Below are 23,804 nucleotides of genomic sequence, written 5' to 3'. Positions count from 1 at the left end.
TGACCCTTCCTGCTAAATAATTCCAGCTGCTCAGTTGTCGTGGAGCAGCCTGTCCCACCTTCCACCCCGTACAGCCAGTGTCCACTATTAGGTTACAGCAAGATACTGACCGATGGCTGAGCCACATTGCAGATAACCCAATGGCAGAGTCAGGAGACATCCTAGGAACACCCTGCGCCAGGGTCCAAGACCCAGAGTTTCAGGGGATTGCCAAGATCATAATGTGGCATACTTGTGCAAGGGCAGGTATGGATGAGGGCTGCTGATTCTAAATCCCCTGCCCTTAGTGGGGTTCTCTACGCAGAGAGGGGCTAGATTTCCAAATCCCTAGTATGAGGCCTTTCTTTCTACCACCACTAGATACTATATCCCCATGAGGGAGACAGCAGGGGGATAGTTTGGCTGGACCACCCATTCTCCCACCAAAATCCCTGCTACTCTGTTCCTGTTAGAGAGATCAGCCTGGCTGTGACCAGCCAGACAACCACCCTAGGTGTCCTGGACCCCCTCCATGACAGTACAGTGTGGCTGTGCAGACAGCTCGGCTGAGCACCAGCCCCACACTGGAAGTACCCCCCATCCCCCCACCCTGGCCCAGGGCTGCAGGGCCCGGGGTCTGCTGTCATCCCTGACACCGGCATTATTTCAGGCCCATCCCTTTCTCTTTCTAAGGCCTCAGATGGATGTCATAGAGAGCGCATGCGGCTCTTCTCCCATGATCCCCATGAGCAGCCCTGGCCAGTGACAGTGACCTGGTGTGTGTGCTTCTATCTACTAGGTGCTGAGGACATGGGCAGCAAACCGTCCACACCAGGCGGTGACCCCACAGCACAGTGCCCCAGGACAGAAGGCATTCATGCTGCATACAAGCAAGGAGACCCCAGCAGGGCCCGGCACCTGCTCCGAGAGGCTTGTGATGAAAGCACATCCCAGCTGGAGAAGGTAGGGTCGATGCTGGCTCCTCAAGCCAGACTGGGGATCTGGCTTGGATGAATGTTACCACTCAGATTATTTCCTTTGTTATCATCATAATCATAATGGGGATCTTTTTAACCTCCTTTCACATGTAAACATATGGTTGCTGGTCCTTTCAAACCAACTTCTGAACCTGCCACCATCCATGCACACCCTTTCACCTTCCCGGAGGACAGAGGAGTAACAAATGTGAACACCGAAAGGCCAATCTGAAGGTTCAACTTACTGTAGTCTTTTCACTTGTCTTCCATTATAAAAATAGCACATGCTCAAAAAAAGAAAACTTAGAAATATGTAAAAGTAGAGAGGAAAAGAAGAAAGTAACCTTATTCTTAATGCATCCAAACAGTCCCACTTAACAGTTTTGTTATATTTTCTCTCTGTCTGCTGATCTGTGCATATGTTGTTGTTTCTGATATAGATACAGTCATATTGTATATATAGATTTGTATGCTGCCTATCCTTACATAATATTATATCAGGCATTTCCCATCCGGTTATAAATTCTGTAGAGGAAGAAAGGTTTTTATACTTCACTTGAATTGATAAAACACTGAACCAGTAGAATTGTTAAGCTATGTATGTAATACCAGGAGCAACCACCTTAACAATACAAAGAAATACACTCAAAAACACCTTTGACCGATCAAAATGGAATTTTAAAAATGTCTCAGACCAAAAAAAAAAAAAAAAATGTCTCAGAAACCACAGAAAGGCAGGGGAAAAAAATCAGAAAAATGAAAGAACAAACAGAAAACAAAACAAAAAAATTGCATGACAGACTTAGATTTAACATATAAATAAATAGCTATATTAACATAATTAGTCCAAATACATAAACTTCAAGAGATTGCAGAGTATATTTTATTTTTTTAAGACTTTATTTATTTGACAGAGAGAGAGAGAGAGATCACAAGTAGGCAGAGAGGCAGGCAGAGAGAGAGAGGGAAGCAGGCTCCCCGCTGAGCAGAGAGCCTGATGCAGGGCTCAATCCCAGGACCCTGAGATCATGACCTGAGCTGAGGGCAGAGGCTTAACCCACTGAGCCACCCAGGAGCCCCTGCAGAGTATATTTTTAAAAAAACATGAGCAACTATAAGATGCCTATGAAAAACTCACTTCAAATAGGATAGATGTAGGTTGAAAGTAAATGGATAGAAAAAGATATACCATGCAGATATTAATCAAAAGAAAGGAGTGGCTAAATATCAGGTAAAGTAGACCTCAGGGTAAAGGAAATTACCATGGACAGGGAGGATATTTCATAATGATGAAGGGGTCCATCCACCAAGAAGACATAGCAATCCTAAATGCGCATGCACCAAACAATAGAGCTGCAAAATAGCAAAACAAAAACTGATATAACAGAAAGGAGAACTAGATAAATCTGTAATAATAGTTGGAGAGTTTGACGCCCTCTCTCCACAAGTGCTAGAACAACCAGGCAGAAAATCAGCAAGGATACAGAACTTACCACCACCAACCAACAGAACTGAACTGACATTTATGAAACATTCCACACAAGAGCAGAATGCATCCTTTTCAAGGGTCCGCAAACCATATCTCAAGATAGACTGCATATTCTAGGCCACAAGGTAAACCTCAGCGCGTTTAAAAGAACTAAAACCAGACGGAATATGTTCTCTAACTTCAGTGGAATCAAATTGGACATTTATAACAAAAAGATAATAGGAAAATCTCCAAGCACCTGGAAACTAATCACAAACTTTGAAATAATCCATGGGTCAAAGAGAAAGTCTCAACAGAAATCCCTAAAGAAAAAAAAAATGAACTAAATGAAAATGAAAATGCATGTCAGAATTAATAGGGTGCAGCTAATTCAGTGCTGAGAGGGAAATTTATAGCACTAAATACGTCCATTAAAAAAGAAGAAAAGTCTCAAAGTAATAATCCAAACTCACACCTGAAGGAACTACAAGAAATCACAAAATGAATCCAAAGCAAGTGGGAGAAATGCCAGAAATAAGAGTAGAAAATTAATGAAATTTAAACAGAAAAACAATAGAGAAAATCAAAGAAACAAAAGGTATTTTTTTTAAAGATCAACAAAATTGACAAACCTCTAGCAAAACTAACAAAGAGAAGGATCACTAATATCAGGAAGGAAAGAGGGAATATCAGTACATACCCGGCAAATATCAAAAGGATTGTAAGGGAACGATATGAACAACTTTACACACATAAATTTGACAACTTAGATGAAATGGACCAATCCTGGAAAAACAGAAACTAAAGCACATCCTGTATAAAATACATAATTTTAATAACCCTTTAATTATTAAGGAAATTCAAGTTACAATTTAAAACTTCCTAAAAAGAAATCCCAGATGGTTTCATGGAAGAAATCTACCAAATGTTTAAAGAAGAATTAATACCAACTCTAAGGATACTTTCCAACACTTCTGTGAGTCCAATCTACCTGATACCTAAAGCAGATAAAGACAGTACAAAAAGAAGTTCAGACCACTGTCCGTCTTGAATATAGATGCAAAAAATCTTAACATATTACAAATAGATTTCATCAGCATATAGAAAGAGTAATACACCGTGACCAAGTGGGATTTATTCCAGAGATATAAGACTGGTTCCGTACTCAATAATCAATCAGTGAAGTCCTCCATTATTAATAGACTGCTATGGACTGAATGTTGATGTCCCCCCAAAAATGTGTATGTTGAATAATGTGATGGTGTTTGGAGCTGGGGCCTTTGGAAGGTGATTAGGTCATAAGGCTGGAGGTCTCCTGAAAGGGGTTAGTGCTCTTGTAAAAGATCCCATAAAGCCCCCAAGCCTTATTCCGCCACATGAGGCTACAACAAGAGATCGGCCATCAGGAAGAAGGCCCTCACCTGAGCAGGCCAGCACCCTAAATCTCAGACTTCCAGCCTCCAAACTGTAAGAAATAAATTTTTGTTGTTTTTATGCCCCTCCATCTATGGTATTTTGTTACAACAATTTGGATGAATTAAGCCATAAACTCAAGAAGAAAAATCACATTATCATAACACTTGATGCAGAAAAAGCATTTGACTAAATGTAATACCCTCATGATAGAAGCTCTTAGACAATTAAGAACAGAGGGGAACTTCTTCAACCTGATGAACAGCTAGAGAAACCTACAACTAACTTTATACTTGATAGTGAAAGACTGCTTTACCCCTAAGATTGGGAATAAGGCAAGGATATCTGCTCTCAATATAATACTAGCAGTTTTATTTTAGAATAATTATACATAATTATATTCGGTCTATTACTGGAAGTTCTGACCAGTGCAGTAAGGCAAGAAAAAGAAATAAAAGGCATACACATCTGAAAGGAAGAAATAAAACTATATTTGCAGATGACATGACAGTCTACATAGAATATCCATAAAAGAGGGACACCTGGGTGGCTTAGTGAGTTAAGCATCCAACTCTTGGTTTCAGCTTAGGTCATGATCTCAGGGTTGTGGGATTGAGCCCCATGTCAGGCTCCATGCTTAATACAGAGTCTGCTTGAGATTCTCTCTCTCCCTCTCCCTCCCCCCACCTTGCTCCTGCCTCCTCTCTCTCTCTAAAATAAATAAATCTTAAAAAAATAAGAATACCCATAACAGAAATTATCCATGAAAAATTGATAAATTGGACCTCATCAAAATTAAAAAGCTTTTGCTTTGAGAAAAGACTGTGTTAAGAGTGAAAAGACAAGCTACAGACTTGGAGAAAATATTTGCAAATCACCTATCTGATGAAGGGCTCATACCTAGTTCATACATAAAAATCTCCCAATACTCGACAACAAGAGCAAACAATCCAATTAAATAATGGATGAAACAGTTGAAGAAACATTTTGTTGAAGAGTAAGCACAGATGGCCGATAAGTACATGAAAAGACTTAATGATTGTTCAACATCTTTAGCCATTAGGGAAATGCAAATTAAGACCAGGATGAAATATCACCTTACATCTATTAGGATGGCCAAGATTTAAAAAAAAAAAATAGTGACAACATGAAATTTTGGTGAGGGTGTAGAGAAACTCTCTCTCATACACCGTGGTGAGAATATAGAATGGAACAACCATTCTGGAAAATAGTTCAACAGTTTCTTAAAAAACAAAAAATACATTTACATTACGACCCAGCATGTGCATTCCTGAACATTTCGCCTAGAGAAATGAAAACTTATGCGCACAAAGAAATCTAAGTGTGATTGTTCATAGCAACTTTACTAGTAATAAGAACTGGACACAGCATAGAATTCCTAGCCGATGAATTATTGAACATACAATGGAAAATAATATAATATAGATGTAAACCGTAAATATGTAAGTATATAAAATATGCAAATATATAAAATATGTAATAAAATATATAAATTTTTAATATGTAATATAAACACTAAAATATGTAAAATACTACAAATATAATATAAATATAATACTAAGCATTATAAAGAAACTCTTTGAGAAGGAGGAACCCTCTTAACAGTGTTGGTGGGCATGCAAGCTGGAAAAGCCATTCTGAAAAACAGTATGGAGGTGCCTCACAAAGTTGAAAATAGAGGTGCTCTGTGACCCAGCAATCGCACTACTAGATATTCACCCCAAATCTACAAATGTAGTGATCTGAAGTGGTACCCGCATTCCAGTGTTTATAGCAGCAATGTCCACAATAGCCGGACTATGGAAGGAGACCAGATGTCCACTGACAGATGAATGGATAAAGAAGATGTGATGTGTGTGTATATACAATAGGATATTACTCAGCCATCAAAAGAAACCCCGAAATCTTGCCATTTGCCATGACGTGGACGGAACTAGAGGGTATTACACTAGGCAAAATAAGTCAAAGGAAGACAATTATCACGTTACCTCACTCATATGTGGAACATAAGAAACAAAACAGGATCACAGGGGAAAGGAGGGGAAAATAAAACAAGACAAAACCAGAGAGGGAGACAAACCATAAGAGGCTCTTAATCATAGGAAACAAACTGAGGGTTGCTGGAGGGGTGGAGGGTGGGGTAATTGGGTGACGAGCGCTAAGGAGGGGACCTGATGTGATGAGCACTGGGTGTTCTCTAACACCAATGGGTGACCGAATGCGACCTCTGAAACAAATAGTACACTATATGTTAGTTAATTGCATCTAAATTTTAAAAACTAAAAAAAATAGAGAAACTCTTTGAAATACACAACCACTCCTATGAATCTCGAGGGCATTATGTTGAGCAGGAAATTAAAAAAAAAAATCCCAAAAGGTCACATTCTGTACGATCCCATTTGTATAACATTCTCAAAATGATGGAAACTATAATCGAGATGGAAAAGAGATTCATGGTTGCTGGGGTTTGTGATGGTGGAGGGCTCAGGAGAGGCTGATCTCTCAATGGAGTAGTTCTACCTGGTGATGATCACTCTAATGGATACACATGTGACAAAATGGCAGAACGAAATACCCACATTGTACTCATGTCAAATTACGGGTCTTAATCTTGAACTACAATTGTGTAAGCTGTCACCACTGGGGGACATGGAGTGACAGAAATATGGATGCCCCTCAGGACCGTCTTTGCTAAGAATCTCTATTTTAGAGCAAAAAAGGGAAAAAAACCCATAAAAAATAAGCAAAGTATAATTCCTCTTTAATAATATATGAAAACTGGCAAAAAGTGATCTATGGTGTCAGAAGTCAAGGTAGTGGTTAGGTCGGGTAGGATGGTGACCAGAACGGGGCAGAAAAGGGACTTCTGGGCACAGATAATCTCGCATCCCTGGTCTGGGTGTTCCCTACCTGAATGTGTTCACTTTGTAACCATTCATGAGACTGAACACACAGTGTGTGCTCTTTTCTGCAGGGCTGTTATATGCCAGTAAAAATTGTCATGGGTGAAGTGAAAAAAAGCGTTTGGTTTCATGTGGGATTACCCATGTGTGGATGCAGATGAACACATTCTGGAAGGCTATGTCAGAGCAGTTGCCTTTGCAAAAGGGCGTTAGGAAGGAGAGGCATGGAGGGAGACCTCCTTTGCATTTTAAACTTTTCTATGCTGTTTGAATGAAAAAACAAATAAACAAACACATGCTATCGAGCCTCTGGGCTGTCTCTACCCAGAGGGCCAGCCTTGACCCTTCCTGCCTTCTGGTTCCTTTTGGCCTCTGGGTTGGCTCCTGTGACATCATCACTTCGTGAGGACGGGGATTTTTAGCCTCTCACCCGTGAGAGTCTAGACAGCTGTTGGTTGTGTGTGGTGAATCATTTAATCAGTCCCTGTGGCTTTTCTCCCTAGTGCAAGTGCTTTCCTGGAATGGCAGGCCTGATGGGCCCCACCCTGGGCAGATTGGCAGGCCAGTGGGTTTTTCTTTTCCTGGCCATATGGAATGCATACCTCACATGACCAGCTCATTCATTCCACTTAGACAACGCGGCCTCCCTCAAAGTCCCACATCTCCTGGGAAGTCTTGGACAGAGTGGAGAGAACATGGGCTTTGGCTAGACCGAGCCCAGTTCAAATCCTGGATAGTTCTGCAGGCGGCAAACTCCCTCCTTCCTCACCCACAAGTTGGAAACACAGTGTGAAAATAAATAAAGGAAACCTTATTTAAAATGGGAGTCTGGAAGCCCTGAAGGGCAAGTTCTCATGCATCACCACTCACCTTAAGAAGCAAACCTTGCATACCCAGGGAGAAGCGGCTTCCTTTCTGTAGCCCAGCAGGAAGAAGGAAGAATTTCTCCCTGCTCAGCAACAGCCCAGCTAATGGGAACTCAGTAAAACACCCTCCCAGCTTCCTCCTTTCTCTTATAAAACCAAGCCCCTCTATTCTGTTCTCCGGACTTGCCTATGGTTCACCGTAGTCTCCTTGTCCTGAATTGCAATTCCTGGCTATTCCCATATTTTTTTTTAATCAACAGTAGATAAGACGGTTAAGACTGTTATCAGGACTAAGTGTGACCATGTAAATAAAACACTCCTTGCAGTATCCCACACATGATAAGAGCCTACCTAATATATCGGTTCTCATCCCTGGGATCCTGTTGACCCATCCCTGCCTGTCTCACCTGAAATTGACTCCTAATACACTTGTATTAGGAGTAAAATATGCTTGCTTGTGTCTGTTTGATGCAGATTCCAGACTCAGATTTATCTGTAAACTCATGAAGGTCATGGAAGGACCCCGGGTATCCTAGACACAGTAGGTCCTCGGGAAATGCCAGCGCTGGCACAGGCTGCCTCATTCCAACGTGGATCAATTCTGCATCCACCTCCTTGAACCCTACAGATGCCCAAATCCATCGGAACTAGCCAGGTTTCAGGAGGACTTAAAGTTTCAGTAACGCAGCCAAACTCTGTACATGCCAATCCAGCATTTTTTTGCAGACCTAGCAAGCCCATGAAAAGTCGGGGCCATTTGTACAGTCCTCCAGAGCCATTTCTAGCTGTGTGATCTTGGGCGAGTCACAACACGTCTCTGAACCCCCATGTCCTTGTCCACGTATTAATACACTGCTGCAGATGGGGGTGCTTACTCCCTGGCCTCGTGAAGCTTAAGGCAAAGAGCAGTGCTGTCCCGAAGAAACAGAATGGGAGCCACATTTATATCGAATGGTCTAGCAGTCACATTCAAAAAGTAAACAGAAACAGGTGAAATATTCATATTTTTTGATCCGAATGTATGAAAGATCGTTTCAACACGTACTCCATAGAAAACTGATCGACGAGATAGTTGACATTTTTGCACTAAATCTTTGAAATTGCATGTGATTGGACGCTTCCGGCCCCTCTCACTTTGCATGAGCCTCATCTCAAGTCCTCCGCAGCCGCCCGTGACCCCATGGTGTGATCCCAGACAGCCCGGCTCCAGGCTCGCCCGTGGGCTTGGGGAAGCAGGTGCAGCTGATTGTCTTGGCTGTTCTAACAGCGCCCACCTCACTGAAGTCCTGTCCCTGCTCTGTGTTGACCAGGGCCAGCTTCTGAGCATCTCGGCGGCCTACGGTGACCTGGAGACTGTCCGGTACCTTCTCACTGAGAGACGGGTGGAGCTGCCCACCGAGCCCACCGATGACAATCCAGCTGTGGTGGCGGCTCATTTTGGGCATACTGACGTCGTGCAGGAGTTGCTCGAATCTTTGCCAGGTAAATCCCAGGCCCTGAGCTCCTTGCCCACCTCTCTGGAGTCACCTCTTCTCAGGAATCAGACACACATTTGCCGGTGGGGGTTGGGGGGCATGGGGATGGGCATGGGCTTTCTTGTTCCTTGACGCTTTCACCAAGCGAGAGAACCAGATTTCTGGGCCATCACACTGACAGTCCACAGTAAAAACTGCCACATCCCATGTCTCATTCCCTTGAGCTCAGGAGGTAAATTTTCTGATGCCATATTTGATAGAGAATATGGACCTATGTCTCTTTTTTAAAAATTTAATAGTTTTTGTCCTTAAAGAAGTTTTAGATTTTCGGAAATGTGGATGTGGAAGTGCAGAGAATCCCCATCTACCTTTTAGGTTCACTTCCTTCACCTGACGACATGCATTGAAAGTTCCTCCGTGCCTTTTTATGGCCCGGTAGCTCATTTCTTCACAAGGCATTATTACCTTAGCGGTTTGGGAGTTAGGGTTTGTTTGGGAGCATGGCCAGCGTCATGGGTGTGCAACGGTGTGGGCCCTGCCCTCAGAAGGCCCGTGCTTGGTTCAACACTCCACGGTCGCCATTTTGAAATTTTTGATATTTTTTAAACAAGGGGCTCACCTTTGTATTTTGCACTGGGCCCCACATATTATGTAGCCGTCCTGTCAGGGGTAGGGGGTTTGTCCCACAGTGTGCTTTGAGTAGATTTGTGCTCGGACTTGGTTCTAAGCCAGTGCCCCCTTCATATGTCTGGAGGGAGAATGAAGTTAAGATAGAAATCAGGATCGTGTTATGGTTCACAGGTGCATACCGGGTCCAGTGAAACACAGGAGGGCAAGGAGGAGCTTGGGTGTCCCTGAGGGCAGACTTCCTCTCTTCAGGGATCCCCAAGATTAGCTCTGTTCTAGCCCCAAAGCATCCATGCCGGCTGGCTCATGACCTAATTGTGCATTTTGAATTTACTGAACATTCATCCTATGAGTCTCTCACTATTGCCTTCCCGGGCATTCTGAAGAACTTAAGAAATACACAGACTTCTTTAAAAAGGTGATCCCAGATCTTTCATAGCTCCTGGCTAAGCAGAGACAATAGAAGCAGAAAGCCCAGTAATTCTATGTAGTGTAACCATGGTGAGGGTGAAGTATTTACACAGTGATCTGGGAGCACACATTGAGAATGGTCTTTTCTGGTCTTCATAAGGAGCTGACGTCTGAGCTGGGTTTTGCAGGGTTCGTAGGAGTTTATTTGGCAGACGAGAGAGGGAAGGGCTTCGGTCACCCACTTTTGCAAAGCAGGGAGCTTGGCTGGACATGAGCATGGTTTTCAGCTGCTTTGGGGCGTCCTATCTTCACCTCAACCAGGGACGGAGTGGCTGAGGACCAAAGGAGTCTAGGGCATCATTCTGGACCCTGCAGGAAGTGCAGAGATGGGCAAAACAGCATGTGTCTCTATGAATTCCCAAACCGGGAGGAAGGCAGCCACTGGATGAAACCAGAAGACACACAAGACACAACTTGAGAACAAGGGAGGGTTTGAGAAGAGGAGAGATGAGAGGCTCATAGGGGTAGGCACATCATTGTGTAGTTGTGGACGTCATTTCAAGTACGTCATTATCTACTGTCTGGTCTCCATAGCTGAGTGGAAATGAAGAAAGGAGGAAGAGGAAGGATGGAGACCCTAATGGGACTCTCCCAGAGTATCATTGGATTTGGGCCTCAGAAGATACGTGTGGGGTTTATACGGTTGAGAGGGCACCCTTTGGTTTTGAGTGTTTAAATCCTTTAGCTTTACAGGGTTTAAGTCTTGACTTTGTCATTTACCAACTGTGGGACTTCTGGCAAATTCCCAAACTCCTCTGAGCTCTGATTTCCTCCTATTAAAATCATGGCTATGAAATATAGCCTTAGACAACCTCCTCGGATCGGTAGACATCCATCCTCAACAGAAGTTAACAGCATGATGACTGGATTTCTCTAGATACAGTTTCAGGAAGCGAGTTGGAGATCACTTGTTAATATCTGTCGGAGTACCACCTCCTTTGAATTGTTAATTCTAGTTATCAGAGGGAGAAGAGGAGGCACTGATTTAGCATCTGCTGCAACCCAGGCACTACGCCAGGCACCCTCTGTGCTGGATTTTCATTTCTTCCATCCCGACCTCCCCCCCTGCTTCCTGATCAGTTTCCTACCATGGAGGGGAGGGTCCCTTTCTCCATGCTTGGGAGCACGTGGGTTCCTAAGGACTCCCAGCCTCTGGAAATGAGACAGGGTTATGATGCAATTGGGAAGTGGCAGCATGGAGGATGAGATCATTTTTCCGTGGCCGCTACATCCAAAAGACATTGCATTTACTTTGAACTTGAAGATACTGTAATACTTCAGCCCACGCTGTCCCTGTTCCTTCAGTGCGCTAAGTGTTATTTCCTCCTGGAATTAAGTAGGTGGTTCTTGCAGGGAGTAATTTGCAAAGTTTTAGGCTGGATAGTTAGATTGATTTCTTTCACCAAAGCCCTTTTTCTTTCATTTTTGAAAGTAATATATGTACTCATGGATAATTTAGAAATGCAGGAAAGTGTTAGTACTCTAAAAACATAATGACAAATAATGAGTTAGAATATTTTGAGCCGGGCACTTGATATACATTATGTCATGCAATCCTCACATTAAACTTGAGAGGACGAGTGCTATTACTCCCATTTTACCAACAGGTAAACTGAGTCAGGGAGAAGTTAAGAAATTTGTTTAAGATTACACAGCTAAAATATTTTAGCCCTAAGCCGCTTGTCTCCAAAGCTCATGTCCCTGTATGTAATGCTATTCTGGACATGAGGTCAGGACTGGGGATGGGGAAAGGGGTGAGGCGAATGGTCACAATCCCCACTACCGAGAGATAATACTGCAACACGGGGTAGTACCTTTTAGTCTTATTTCCACACATGCATTTTTTTACCCAGTTACAATCATACCGTATATGCTGTTGGGAATGCTACTTTTCCTCACTCGGCATTGTATGCTGAGGAGGCGGATTATTATGATATGGGAAAATGGCATATGCAATTCAGAGGGACTGTTCCGGGAAACACTACTGACTTGACAGAAGCGACTTTTGGCTGGAAATGGGACAGCTTAATATTACCAGTGGTCCGAGGTGAGATCAGGGTGGGAACAACCAAAACCCCAGAGTGGCACCTTCCTTTTATCCTGTCCTCTCCTGCCAGGTCCCTGCAGCCCCCAGCGGCTGCTGAACTGGATGCTGGCTTTGGCTTGCCAGCGAGGGCACCTGGGGTTGGTGAAGCTCCTCGTCCTGACCCATGGGGCCGACCCAGAAAGCTACGCAGTCAGGAAGAACGAGTTTCCTGTCATCGTGCGCTTACCGCTGTATGCAGCCATCAAGTCAGGTGGGTTCCCCCGTCTGTCCCGCCCGTGGGAACACTTGCAGGTTGGAGATGTTGGGACCTTGTCTTCCCCCTCCCTTCTAGCTCTTAAAACACCTGTGTAGAGACATTTGCAAATTCCATTATTTGCTCTCTCTCAAAACGTCTGCATCGTCCCTCTTTGGCCCCACTTGCACCTGCAACGGGATTTCAGTGACAGGTACCAACTGTGGCAAATGGGACCATAGTAGGAGACACTCCACAGGGCAGAGTGCCACAAAACATCTCCCACGAACAGGAATTTGCCACCTCAAAGGAAGTCATAGAGAAGGTCCACCAGCACAACGACCCTTTTCATTCCCATTTCACACATCAGCATCTGCCATTTTGGACCAGCTGCAACACACTCGGACATCTGAACGCCATTCTCTGTCCTTTAGGAAATGAAGACATCGCCATATTCCTGCTTCGGCACGGGGCTTTTTTCTGTTCCTACATCTTACTGGACAGTCCTGACCCCAGCAAACATCTCCTCAGGAAGTATTTCATCGAAGCTAGTGCCTTGTCCAGCAGCTGTCCAGGGAAAATGGTGAGTAGCCACTGCCCGTGGATAAATGGATAAAGACCAGGTGGTACATATATACAATGGAGTATTTTTCAGTCATAAGAAGGAAAGACATCCCGTCATTTTCAGCAACGTGGATGGACTTTGAGGGCATTGTGCTAAACGAATAAATCAGACGCAGAAAGACAAATACTGTATGATCTCACCTCCATGTAGAACCAGAAAAAGCCAAACTCCTAGAAACAGAGAATAGATGATTTGCCAGGGGTTAGAGGGTGCAGAAAATGGAGCGATATTGGTCATAGGGTACAAATGCCAGTTACGAGATGGCTAAGTTCTGGAGACCTAATACACAGCTCTGTGATTATAGTTAATAATACTGTGCTCTAGACTTGAAAGTTGCTCAAAGAGTAAATCTTAAAGTGTTCTCACCACTTGAAAAGAGTGGTAATTAGATAACATTATACAGGTGTTAGCTTACACTCTGATGGTAATCATTTTGCGATAAGTGTGTTGAATCAGCAGGTTGTACACCTTCAACTTACCCAATATTTTTTTAAGATTTTTCTTTTGATGTGAGAGAGAGAGAGAGAGCAAAAACAGGGAGGAGGGGCAGAGGAAGACGGAAAAGCAGACCCTCTGCTTAGCAGGGAACCAGATGCACCTGGATCCCAGGATCCTGGGATTATGACCCGAGCTAAAGGCAATTGCTTAACCAACTAAGCCACACAAGCGCCCCACCCCCACCCCACTTACCCACAATTATATGTCAATTATATCTGAATAAAATTGGAAAAATATGCAGGACATAGTTTTAGTTTTCCTTTTAATAATAAAAATAGTGTTGTATTATTCACATTATCTTCAACTTGGTTTTTTAAATTCAGCACTCTCTCATGGACTCCTTCTAGACAGATCACTGTGGCTACAACTCATTCTTTAAATACATGCCCTAAATCTATCCCATTGGTGGACATTTGGATTATTTCTGGGTTTTGCCCTTTGTTATACAACCTGTTTTTCTAGGATATTGGCTTCTGTAGATCAAAGTCCTCAAAGTGGATTTTTTGGGGAATCACTTCCCCCAAAAGCTATGGTGATTCACTTTCACCAGCATTATGTGGGAATCTCTGTTTCCACACCTTGGCCACCATTAGATGTCCAGGAGCCTTTTAATATTATCAGTCTGTTGGATGAAAATGAGATTTCCTTGTTTTGATGTCCAAACTGTTGTTATGAAGAATATCGAGCATCTTCTCCTGTCTTCATGAACTTTTTGCATCTCCCCTCACTTGAGTTGCCTGTTACTGTTTGTTGATTATTTTCCTGAAGGGTTGATCATCTCTTCCTTCTCATTTGAGAGGATCTTTTTTTGTATCTCAGACTTTAAACCTTTTTTTTTTTTAAATTATACATGTTGCCAATATTTTCCCCAATCCCTGCTTTTTCTTTTGTGATAGCAAAGATATGAGAATATGTAATCAAATCTCTTTTTTGTTCTGGTATTTGGGTTATATAAGAAGGTCATTTCCCCATCAATTTTATATAAATATTTTCCTCCTGGAATATCTCACAATTTTTTTTTCTTTTAGTTTTTACATTTTAAGCTTTAATTTTTCTGGTATTTATTTGTATGTGAGGTATGAGGGAGAGAATCTAGCTTTCATCTTTTCTATATGGATGATCAGTTATTCTAGCACAGTTTTTAAAATAAAGCTTCCTCTCCCTTCTGAATTGAGATGTCATCGTTGTTATTTTCCCCAGTATCTATCTGTATGCATTTTGGGATTCTCCGTACTGGTCCAGTGGCCTATTAATCTGTTTCTAGGTAAATGCCATCCGGTTTTGAGAACAGTCATTTCATTTAAGTCTTACAGACTATTAATGCATGTTTTCTACTTGTTTGGTTTTTTTCTTTGAAAATACCTTGACTGTTATTAGACATTTTTTCTTTCTTTTGTGCATTTCCCATGATGACTCTATTTGTGCAGCTTTCAGCTTATTAAAGAACAGCTTTCATGTTCTTTAATAAGGTTTTGTATTTTGTTTATCTTATCTATATTATTTTTTATATTTTTAATGAGATTTTACAACCTGGACCCGCCATGTTTGTGTCTTCTTTCTTGTTTCTGCCACTATATGAATTGAATATGATTCTTTTCCATTTCTATTTCTAATCCAATGTTACTGATATGGAGAAAAGCTCCTTTGTTTATTTATATTTTATCCAGACCCTTTACCAGCTTCTCTTATTAATTCTAATCGTTTTTGGAAGAGTTCCTTGAGACTTTTAGGTATATGATCAAGTCCAAATAGGTTTGTCCCTTCTTTTCTAATATTCATATAACTTATTTTATTTCCTATCTCATGGTATCACTAGGAATTTCAAAAGTTGAATCATCATGAGGATAGCAGACGTATCTCTCTTATTCCTGATTTTAAAGGTCTTGACCTCAGCAATTTATAGGCATTTGCTGTAGATTTTTGGTAAATAGACTGTTGTTAGATTTAGGTAGTTTCCGTGTATTCCTTTTTTGCTTAGGAGTTGTTATTGGGAAAGACTGCTGGATTTTGTCAAATCCCACTTTGGGAGGAGCTATTGATATATTCATGTGGCTTTTCTACTTTAACGTGTTGTTATAATGAATGATGATGATATATTTTCCTTTTCATTTATGACGTCAGACAGTTTTACTTTTTCTCTTTGGAACTTAATCAGACCAGCCAGGGATTGAGATGTTCAAGTGGTTTTGTCAAAGGACTTTTAGATTTTATTTACTTCTTTATGATTTGTTCTGTCTGTTCATTAACTTTAGCTTTTATCTGTACTAAAATCTTCATATTTTCTTCTTCAAGTATTTTATTTGTCTCTGAGTATTTTGGGGTGTTGTAGTTAAGGTAAGGGCACAGCATTGAGACTTCATGGTCTGATCTGGGTTCCGGATCTTCATCTGATAACTTTACCACTCTGTGTTTTGGTTTCCTCATCTGAGAAGTAGGAAAAAGAGAGAGAAAGTATCTATCTTGGAAGGATACTTGACAATTAAATGCGGTAATAGTTACAACATTCTAAAACCAATGCCTGGCACTTGGTAAGTATCTAACAGATGATATCTAGTACTATTGGAGTTCTTTTATTAGATTTATCGGCTTAAATATTTTTCTTTTTTCCTCTAATTTTATCTTGTCAGTTGTAGATGCAAGTCTTTCATGTGCTGTCGATTATGCTAGCTTTCTTTATCAGAATCTGAACTACACACACACGTGACATGTGACATGTACACATTTACATATTTATAAATATACATATGTATGTATATATATACATATGTATTTCCTACTTGTGATTTTTTTCTAGTTCTTCACATTATTCTACAAGTTATTGGTCTACAGGCCCGTTTAATGGCTTTATGCCCCCTTTTGACTTATTTCATGATGTCAAACAGCTGCTTTCATCCTGTTCGTGCTTCTGTCCTTAAAATTGGGATTTGTGTCTTCTTCGCTCTTCACATGGCCACCCTGCCTTCTTTTTCTTTGCATCAGGGTTGTACAAGTTTTCCCAGACATTCATCTTCAGTTTTTTCATTGTCTTAGGTGTATTTCTTTCTTTTTTTTTTAGGTTTTTTTTTTTAATTTATGTATTTGACAGACAGAGATCACAAGTAGGCAGAGAGGCTGGCAGAGGTGAGGATGGGGGGGGAAGCAGACTTCCTGCCGAGCAAAGAGCCCGATGTGGAGCTCGATCCCAGGACCCTGAGATCATGACCTGAGCCGAAGACAGAGGCTTTAACCCCCTGAGCCACCCAGGCGCCCCCTTAGGTGTATTTCTTATAGACAGCATTTAGTTTTCATCCCATCTGAGAGTGTGTCTTTGAGGAGTCCACTCGATTCACATTTGTGTGGGACCTGACATAGTCATCTATTACTCACATCTTTTTAATTATATTTATTATATTTACTGCTATTAATAATATCAATGATATTTATTATATTAATATAATATTATTTATATTAAATATGTTATTTAATATATTTATTATACTTATTTATGATATTATATTTATTGCTATTTCCTTTTAACTGTTCTCTTGTTCTTGCTGGTTTCCTAGTTTTTAAAGAATGTCAACATTCTTATCAATAGTAAACGTACAATAAATATTTAATATTCGCCTCACCTAGTAAAAGGAAATAGGGACCATGCAGCCCTTTCCTTTATATTGTGCTTGATGTTTTTCCCAACACTTTCCTACTTGATCGCTACAACACCTCGGTAAGAACTGTGGGGAACAGAATGTTTTCCTGATGAAAATATTGTGGTTTAGAGACCTCCTGTTACTTGTCCAAGGACAGCAACTACAACACAGTTATACTCAGCCCAGAACCTGAGTCTCCTGAACTCTGGGCTTTTCCCATTTCATGATTCCTGGACTATCCCTCCCATGTACATCAGTGGTTGTCACACTTTTCTGTACACTGACTCCCTGGGAACTTTTAAAAACCCCAGCGCTCAGATCACACCTGACACTAATTGAATCTAAATCGCTAATGGGACCTGCCTCAGTTTCATTTAAAAAATTCCCCAGGTGATTTCAGTGTGCAGCCGGGCTCGAGAGCCAGCGACTTTGATTTTCTTGGCTAAAGGTTAAAAGCAGAAGTGATTGGCAGCTCCGTCTGCCGTCGTTTCCACTGAGCAACATTTGCCGAGATAGAGCATGAAAGTGATCATTGCATTTTAGAAGGAGAAGACAAAGAAAAGACAATGTTACTTTTCTTCTCCTCGACCTAGAAGAGAAAATGAAATTACACTGCAGGCTGAGTCAGGAGGCTTTTTTGGGGGCTTCCCCAAAGCAGGTGGTATTCTGATTATTCATGTGAACTTCAAAGGCCAAGGGCCTTGCAGTGGGTGTGTCTGGTTGCCTGTGATCCAGAACCTGCGATAGCACATTCCTTCAGTGCTGCTGGCAGAAGACAGGGAGGCAGGCTGCCCAGAGGGACCGGGCCATCAGGAACAATGACTCAGGAACCGCAGGTGAGCCCTCTTACCTTCCCAGGTGTGCAGTGGGTCTGACTTGGCATTTTTGGTTCCAAAGAGTAGACAAGGGCGGCCATGCAAAGGGCGCTTTGCTGCCCTGAGTACGCGGCCTGAGAGCTCCCTTGGCCTTACTGGCATTCGTGACAGTGACCTTGCTGCATTAGTCATGTTGTCTTTCGTGTGTTTACGCTCTGCCTTCTCCACCGGCTAGGAGGGTTTTATTTTGTTTTGTTTTATATAATTGCTGCTTTGGTGGAAGCCACCACCAGGCAAGGTTCAGAGCCTTCCTGTGTGCCTCTGGGTCAGGCGTTCCCTCGTTCCCAGGCTGCCGCAGGAGGGGGGGAGGGGACTGCAGAGAACCCCATGTTGATGTCCCATTGGCAGGAGCAGGCCATTTCAGTTTTGTGGGCGTTCGGTAAGCCAGGCCCGAGAGCCCACACCACGTGGTCTGGACATACTTTCAGAAGAGCAAACCCAAAGCCATGTCGGACCTGGCCAGAGCTGTTTCTTGGCTCGGTTGGCCGGCGCCCCTCTTGAAAGCTGCCAAACTCTTGCCTGAACATGGAACGAGACGGCTGTGCTCGTGGCAAGAGCCCGGTCGCCGTTTGCTTTGTTTCCATGAGAAACAGCAACATTTTGAGGTTGGCATGCCCAGGAAAACTCCGAAATGCCAGGAAAGGCCGGCCCAGCAGGTCCTGGAATAACCGTGGTGTTTGTCCCCATGCAGCAGTGAGAGGGTTTTCTGGGGGTGTTCTGAGTGTTGCAAGGGGACAGAGCTGGACTGAATTTTGAAACAACCCAATGGAGAAATTACTAATTGCCTCTTAAAAGTCCCTAATGTTTTAAATCTGGTAGCTCACCTAGAGAGGAACAGGTATCATTATGACCGTCATGGTGGCTTCTTGGACCAGCTCTGGGCTTGTGTACTTTAAAAATGCCCGGTGGCCCCACCATTCAGATGCCTGTGTCTGTGCTCAGTAGGAAACATCCTGGCTGCACATTTGCACAGCTGAACCAGCCTTTCTCCACCCAGGTGACCGGCTGGGTCTGAGGACTTTTGTTCGCAGGATGCTCGGAAAGGATAGGAAGCAGCAAGCAAATATGGCCTCGCGGCTGCTGTCGGGGTGTAGGGGACCTTCATGCAGAGTCGGCTGAGTGGGGGCTGCATGCTCCCGAGAGCCCCTGAGGCACCGTACAGGCAAGCAGCCTTTCCTGGGGGACCCCAAGTCCTCTGGGGAGCACCTTTGTTTTGGGTTAGGCCTACTGCTTGGCGCAAAGAGTCTTTATTCCAGAGCTGTATGCTTTTCCAGAACACTTGGATGTACGCACATCCCCACCTTCTTGGTCCTTCGTGCCTCACAGCTCACAGCTGCCAGCCTAGTGGGGTTGGAACCCGTGTCCCCAGAAGTCAGCCTCTGGAGGAGTAGCAGTGCCCCGCGGGTGAGGGACAGCACGAGGTTCCGACCCACTGCCCGGACCCTGGCCCTTTCACCCCTCACTGGTGGGAGAGGAAGAGCAAGCCTTTCACCAGCTCCTCAAAAGTTGTAAAAGCAAACTCGGGACTGTTCGGCCTCTGTCCGTCAATTCGGCTTCTCTTGTGTCCTGTTCCGCACACGTCTGTTTCCTCTGGTTTCCAAATACTGACTCTTCCCTGTCCCTTGTGCCTTCCTCGTTTGGGTGCCCTCCCCGTGGCTCCTGGCCACGCTGTTAGTTTTCCCTCAGAGCCTGAAATCGGGCAGCAGGTGACACAGCAGAGCCAAGGAGCAGAGCCAAGGAGCAACCATTCCTGCCACTGGCGACAGGCTTCCTGCTGAATCTTAAAACAATACTACACGGCGGGGGGCGAAACCCCTTGCACTTAGTTCAAATGGGGAAAATCATGGATGAAACAGAGACACAGGAAGAGTAAAACTATTCTTTGAGCTTAAATGACAAACCGGAAAATACAGTCGGGGAAGTATGAGAACGGGGTCCAATGTTGGCACAACCGTGGATATCCGTGTAGACAGTTGCCTCTCATTATACTGGTAATGATACAGATCAATTTCAAACAGGTAAGGGGTAAACACTGGAAAGTCATCAGAATATATTTTTAAAAGGGCGTTTATCCCAGTTGTAAAAGGGAGATGATTATATCATTATTTTTTTTTTTTTACAAATTTACAAATAGATATAAAGGTACATTGTCAGAAATAAGATGAATGCTTTATATATTAAAGCAAAAAACTTGAAGGAAAATATAGTTTTAAAAAGAAATATAGGGACATCCGGGTGGTTCAGCCAGTTAAGATGTTCCTTCAACTCAGGTCATGATCCCGGGGTTCTGGGATCGAGCCCCACATCAGGCTCCTTGCTCGGTGGGGAGTCTGCTTCTCCCTCTCCCTCCACCTGCCTCTCCCCCTGCTTGTGCTCTCTCTCTCAATCTGACAAATAAGTAAATAAAGTCTTAAAAAAAAAGGAAATATAAAAGAGCAATGGAAGATTTTTGAACTCACCAAAACACAAATAGATCATGGATACAATGTACATTTCAGTCGATCATTGAATTTCATTCAGCCAATGTTTATAGATCACCCACTAGATGCCCAAGACTCAGCAGTGACCAAGCCAGGACCATGACCTTTGCCACCACATTGCTCACAAATTCTACCAGGCAGGAAGAGAAATGAGGAGTTAATTTACCCAGAAGCGGACCAAGGCAGTACATCATGGCATGAACACAGATACAACTTCATTGACAATTACAGAAATTCACATTAAAGCAACTCGAGAGTACTGACACAAGCCTGTGGAATGAGCAAAGATAAACATGAATGCTGAGTAAGACACTTGGCACGATGGTCGAGAAATGGGCACACCGATGCCTTTGCTGGCACAGTCTGTTCCATATGTGCGGAAAGTCACTGGCATCATGTGACAAAAGCCATAAAACTCTTTTCTCCCAGGGAACTGTTCTGAATGTGTATTTCCTTTCTGAGAGATACCTCTAGGACATAATTTGAAGGGGAAAAAAGAATTCCCACAAACATGGTCAAAACACTGCTATTCATAATAAGAAGAAATTAGGGGAGGGGCGCCTGGGTGGCTCAGTGGGTGAAGCGTCTGTCTTCAGCTCAGGTCATGAACGCAGGGTCCTAGGATCGAGCCCTATGTCGGGCTCTCTGCTCAGTGGGGATCGTGTTTCTCCCTCTGCCTCTGCATTCCCCCTGCTTGTGCTCTATCTGTCGAATAAATAAATAAAATATTTAAAAGAAGAAGAGGAAACTAGGGGACGGAAACAGAAATGTCCAGCTGCAGGAAGAAACTGTACCATCCATGTTGTACCTTCAGAGTGGATGGCACATAGCCAGGATCAACCCTGCCTATGTCCTCAGCACTCAGCACACCCCTGCTCCTTGACCAGGACACCCTTGAACTCTGAACCCCACACAACATCCTCAGGAAGCCTTCTTTGACCCACATGCTTGGTCGGATCCCCCTTATATCTCCCAGAGCTTCCTGTCCATTTTATTTATAGCAATTAACAAAGTTGGAGGTTGTCTGGGTGACATTCTCATCTAATGTCAACTCTCCCATTTGAGAGGAAGCTTCTCAAAAGCAGGGGATTTAGCCAGGTTTGCTTACCCTGTGTTTGAACCCCCGACCCCACCCCGGTATAGGGCTGGAACAGGATGATTAGCATGGATGGACAAATGGATGGTTGAAACTTTATATATGCAGTAAATCTCCCATTTACGCAAAACTTATGAGCAAGGACTGTGCCAATGACTTTAATCACCTACACAGTCCAATGAGGTAAAATTTTTACCTTTATTTAAAAGTTGAGGAAACTGATGTTTCTCTCAATAGTATGCTAAGTAGTTTAGTTAACTGCAGACATTTTATTTCCTGCCCCCCCCCTTTCTCAAATAGATGTTGTCAATATTAACTTGGAACTAGTGATGGAATATTTCTTGTAAGCTTCCTATTTTTAAAAGGAATGACTGAAATACTACAGGGGGAAAAAAAACATAGTGCTTTTTAAAAAAGATTTTATTTATTTGACACACAGAGAGAGAGAGAGCGAGAGCGCACAAGCAGGGGGAGCAGTAGAGGGAGAGGGAGGAACAGGCTCCCCGCTGAGCAGGGAGCCCGATGCAGGACTGGATCCCAGGACCCAGGGATCATGACTTGAGCCGAAGGCAGACCCTTAACCAACTGAGCTACCCAGGCACCCTGTGTTTTTTTTTTTTTTTAAGGGAAAAAACCTATCTATTTTTAAAAAATTTTAGTGAAGAAAAGGTGATCAGTTTTATTAACACTTTTTGGCATTCAGATATTCTTAACTATACAGACCAAACTGATGGTTACCAGAGGGGAGGTGGGTGGAGAGTGAGGGAAATTGGTGACAGGGATTCTGGAGGGCATTTGTGTGATGAACACCGGGTGATGTGTGGAAATCCCGAGTCACTATCTTATACATCTGAAACTACTATAGCACTGTAAGCTCCACTGAAATTTAGAGAAAATAATTAAAAACTCAAGAAAAACTTTGGGATACAATACTAAAAAAGATTTATATTGAATTAGGAGCCTCGGGGGAGTAAGTCTCTAGTTATTTTCCTTATTTGTCTTTTATACATTATTTTGTTTTTCTCTTTTTATGTCACTTTGAGAATTTTTGTAAGTAAATCTTGCATTTCAACATCGTTATTTGGTTTGTTATCAGCTGTGGCCAAGGACAACCCCTCCCATAACTTAAACATTGTTTTTACATTGGTCGTCAGAATGTCATTTCATTCTTAGATTATTAAAGTTACATTTAAGTCTTTTTTTCATTTGGTCAATTGTCAACTGTTATTTTTTTCAAAGACCCTTGAATTGGCTTTGTTTATCGACTTCCTTGTCTTGACTTCCCTCTGGTTTCTCTATGCTTGGTCTAATTGTTTTAACTTTCCTGTTTTCTTTCAGCTTGCTACTCTAAGTAGGGCGGGGTTGCTTTATTATGTCTCATTTTTTCTGTTTGTAACAGCGATCAGAGTTGTGCGTTGTCTTTTCCATTACTTGTAATACTTTTGTTGTTCTAAAAATATCTTCTGTTGTGACTTGGTTTTCCTCTCCTACACGAGCATGAACTAAAAGGTCATGTTTTCACGCTCAAAGGATTGACCACCTTCTAATTCTGCTTCTCTCGTTGGTTCTGCCTCTAGTTTGCCTTTGTCCTCAAATAAGATAGAGCGGATGTTTGCCTCTCCCTGCACTTTTTCTTGCTCCCTTTCCCTCTTTACTTTTCCTTCATACTCAGAATTTAATTAAAAATAACGTGCAAATTCATATCTATTTGAACACAGGATTCATTCTCCTGCCCCCCCCTTTGGTGATCGCTCATTTTTATGACAGTGCGTAACTCTTGAATTTCTCTATTCATTGCATCTTTGATCTATCGTAGTGTGCCAGCATTTTTCTTGAATTTGCATTAGTTCTTCTTTTACCTTATATTGCCCTGGGTTGGAACGTAAAGATTTAACATGGTTATATTTTGGGGTTATGACCATTTGAGCATCTTGATTACTATCAAGGAGCCTTGGTTATTTCTCCGAATGCCTTTGATACTGTGTCTGCTTTTCCCCAGCCATGGGAAGGGAACATGTTGGTCGGGTAAGAAGGCACCTGAGCGTCAGGCACCTGAATCACCATCTTGGTTCTGCTACCTTTGAGCAAGTGGTCTCTTTGAGGTTCTATTTTATTTTCAAGA

General features: G+C 42.7%; 1 protein-coding gene across 1 annotated transcript in view; it reads left to right on the top strand.

The window, feature by feature from the left end:
- Positions 1-23,804, top strand: part of LOC111152708 (leucine rich repeat kinase 1) — a 127,898-nt gene that overhangs the window by 33,765 nt on the left and 70,329 nt on the right. Inside the window, exons 2-5 of the mRNA XM_022511281.1 lie at positions 779-942; positions 8,938-9,109; positions 12,318-12,497; positions 12,914-13,062. Of these exons, the coding sequence (XP_022366989.1) occupies positions 779-942; positions 8,938-9,109; positions 12,318-12,497; positions 12,914-13,062 (665 nt within the window). The remainder of the gene's footprint in view (positions 1-778; positions 943-8,937; positions 9,110-12,317; positions 12,498-12,913; positions 13,063-23,804) is intronic.

The sequence above is a fragment of the Enhydra lutris genome, unplaced genomic scaffold, assembly GCF_002288905.1.
Source record: "Enhydra lutris kenyoni isolate GAN:26980312 unplaced genomic scaffold, ASM228890v2 scaffoldscaffold29, whole genome shotgun sequence".
In the NCBI taxonomy this organism is placed as follows: Eukaryota; Metazoa; Chordata; class Mammalia; order Carnivora; family Mustelidae; genus Enhydra; species Enhydra lutris.
This window is presented reverse-complemented; position numbering and strand designations above follow the sequence as displayed.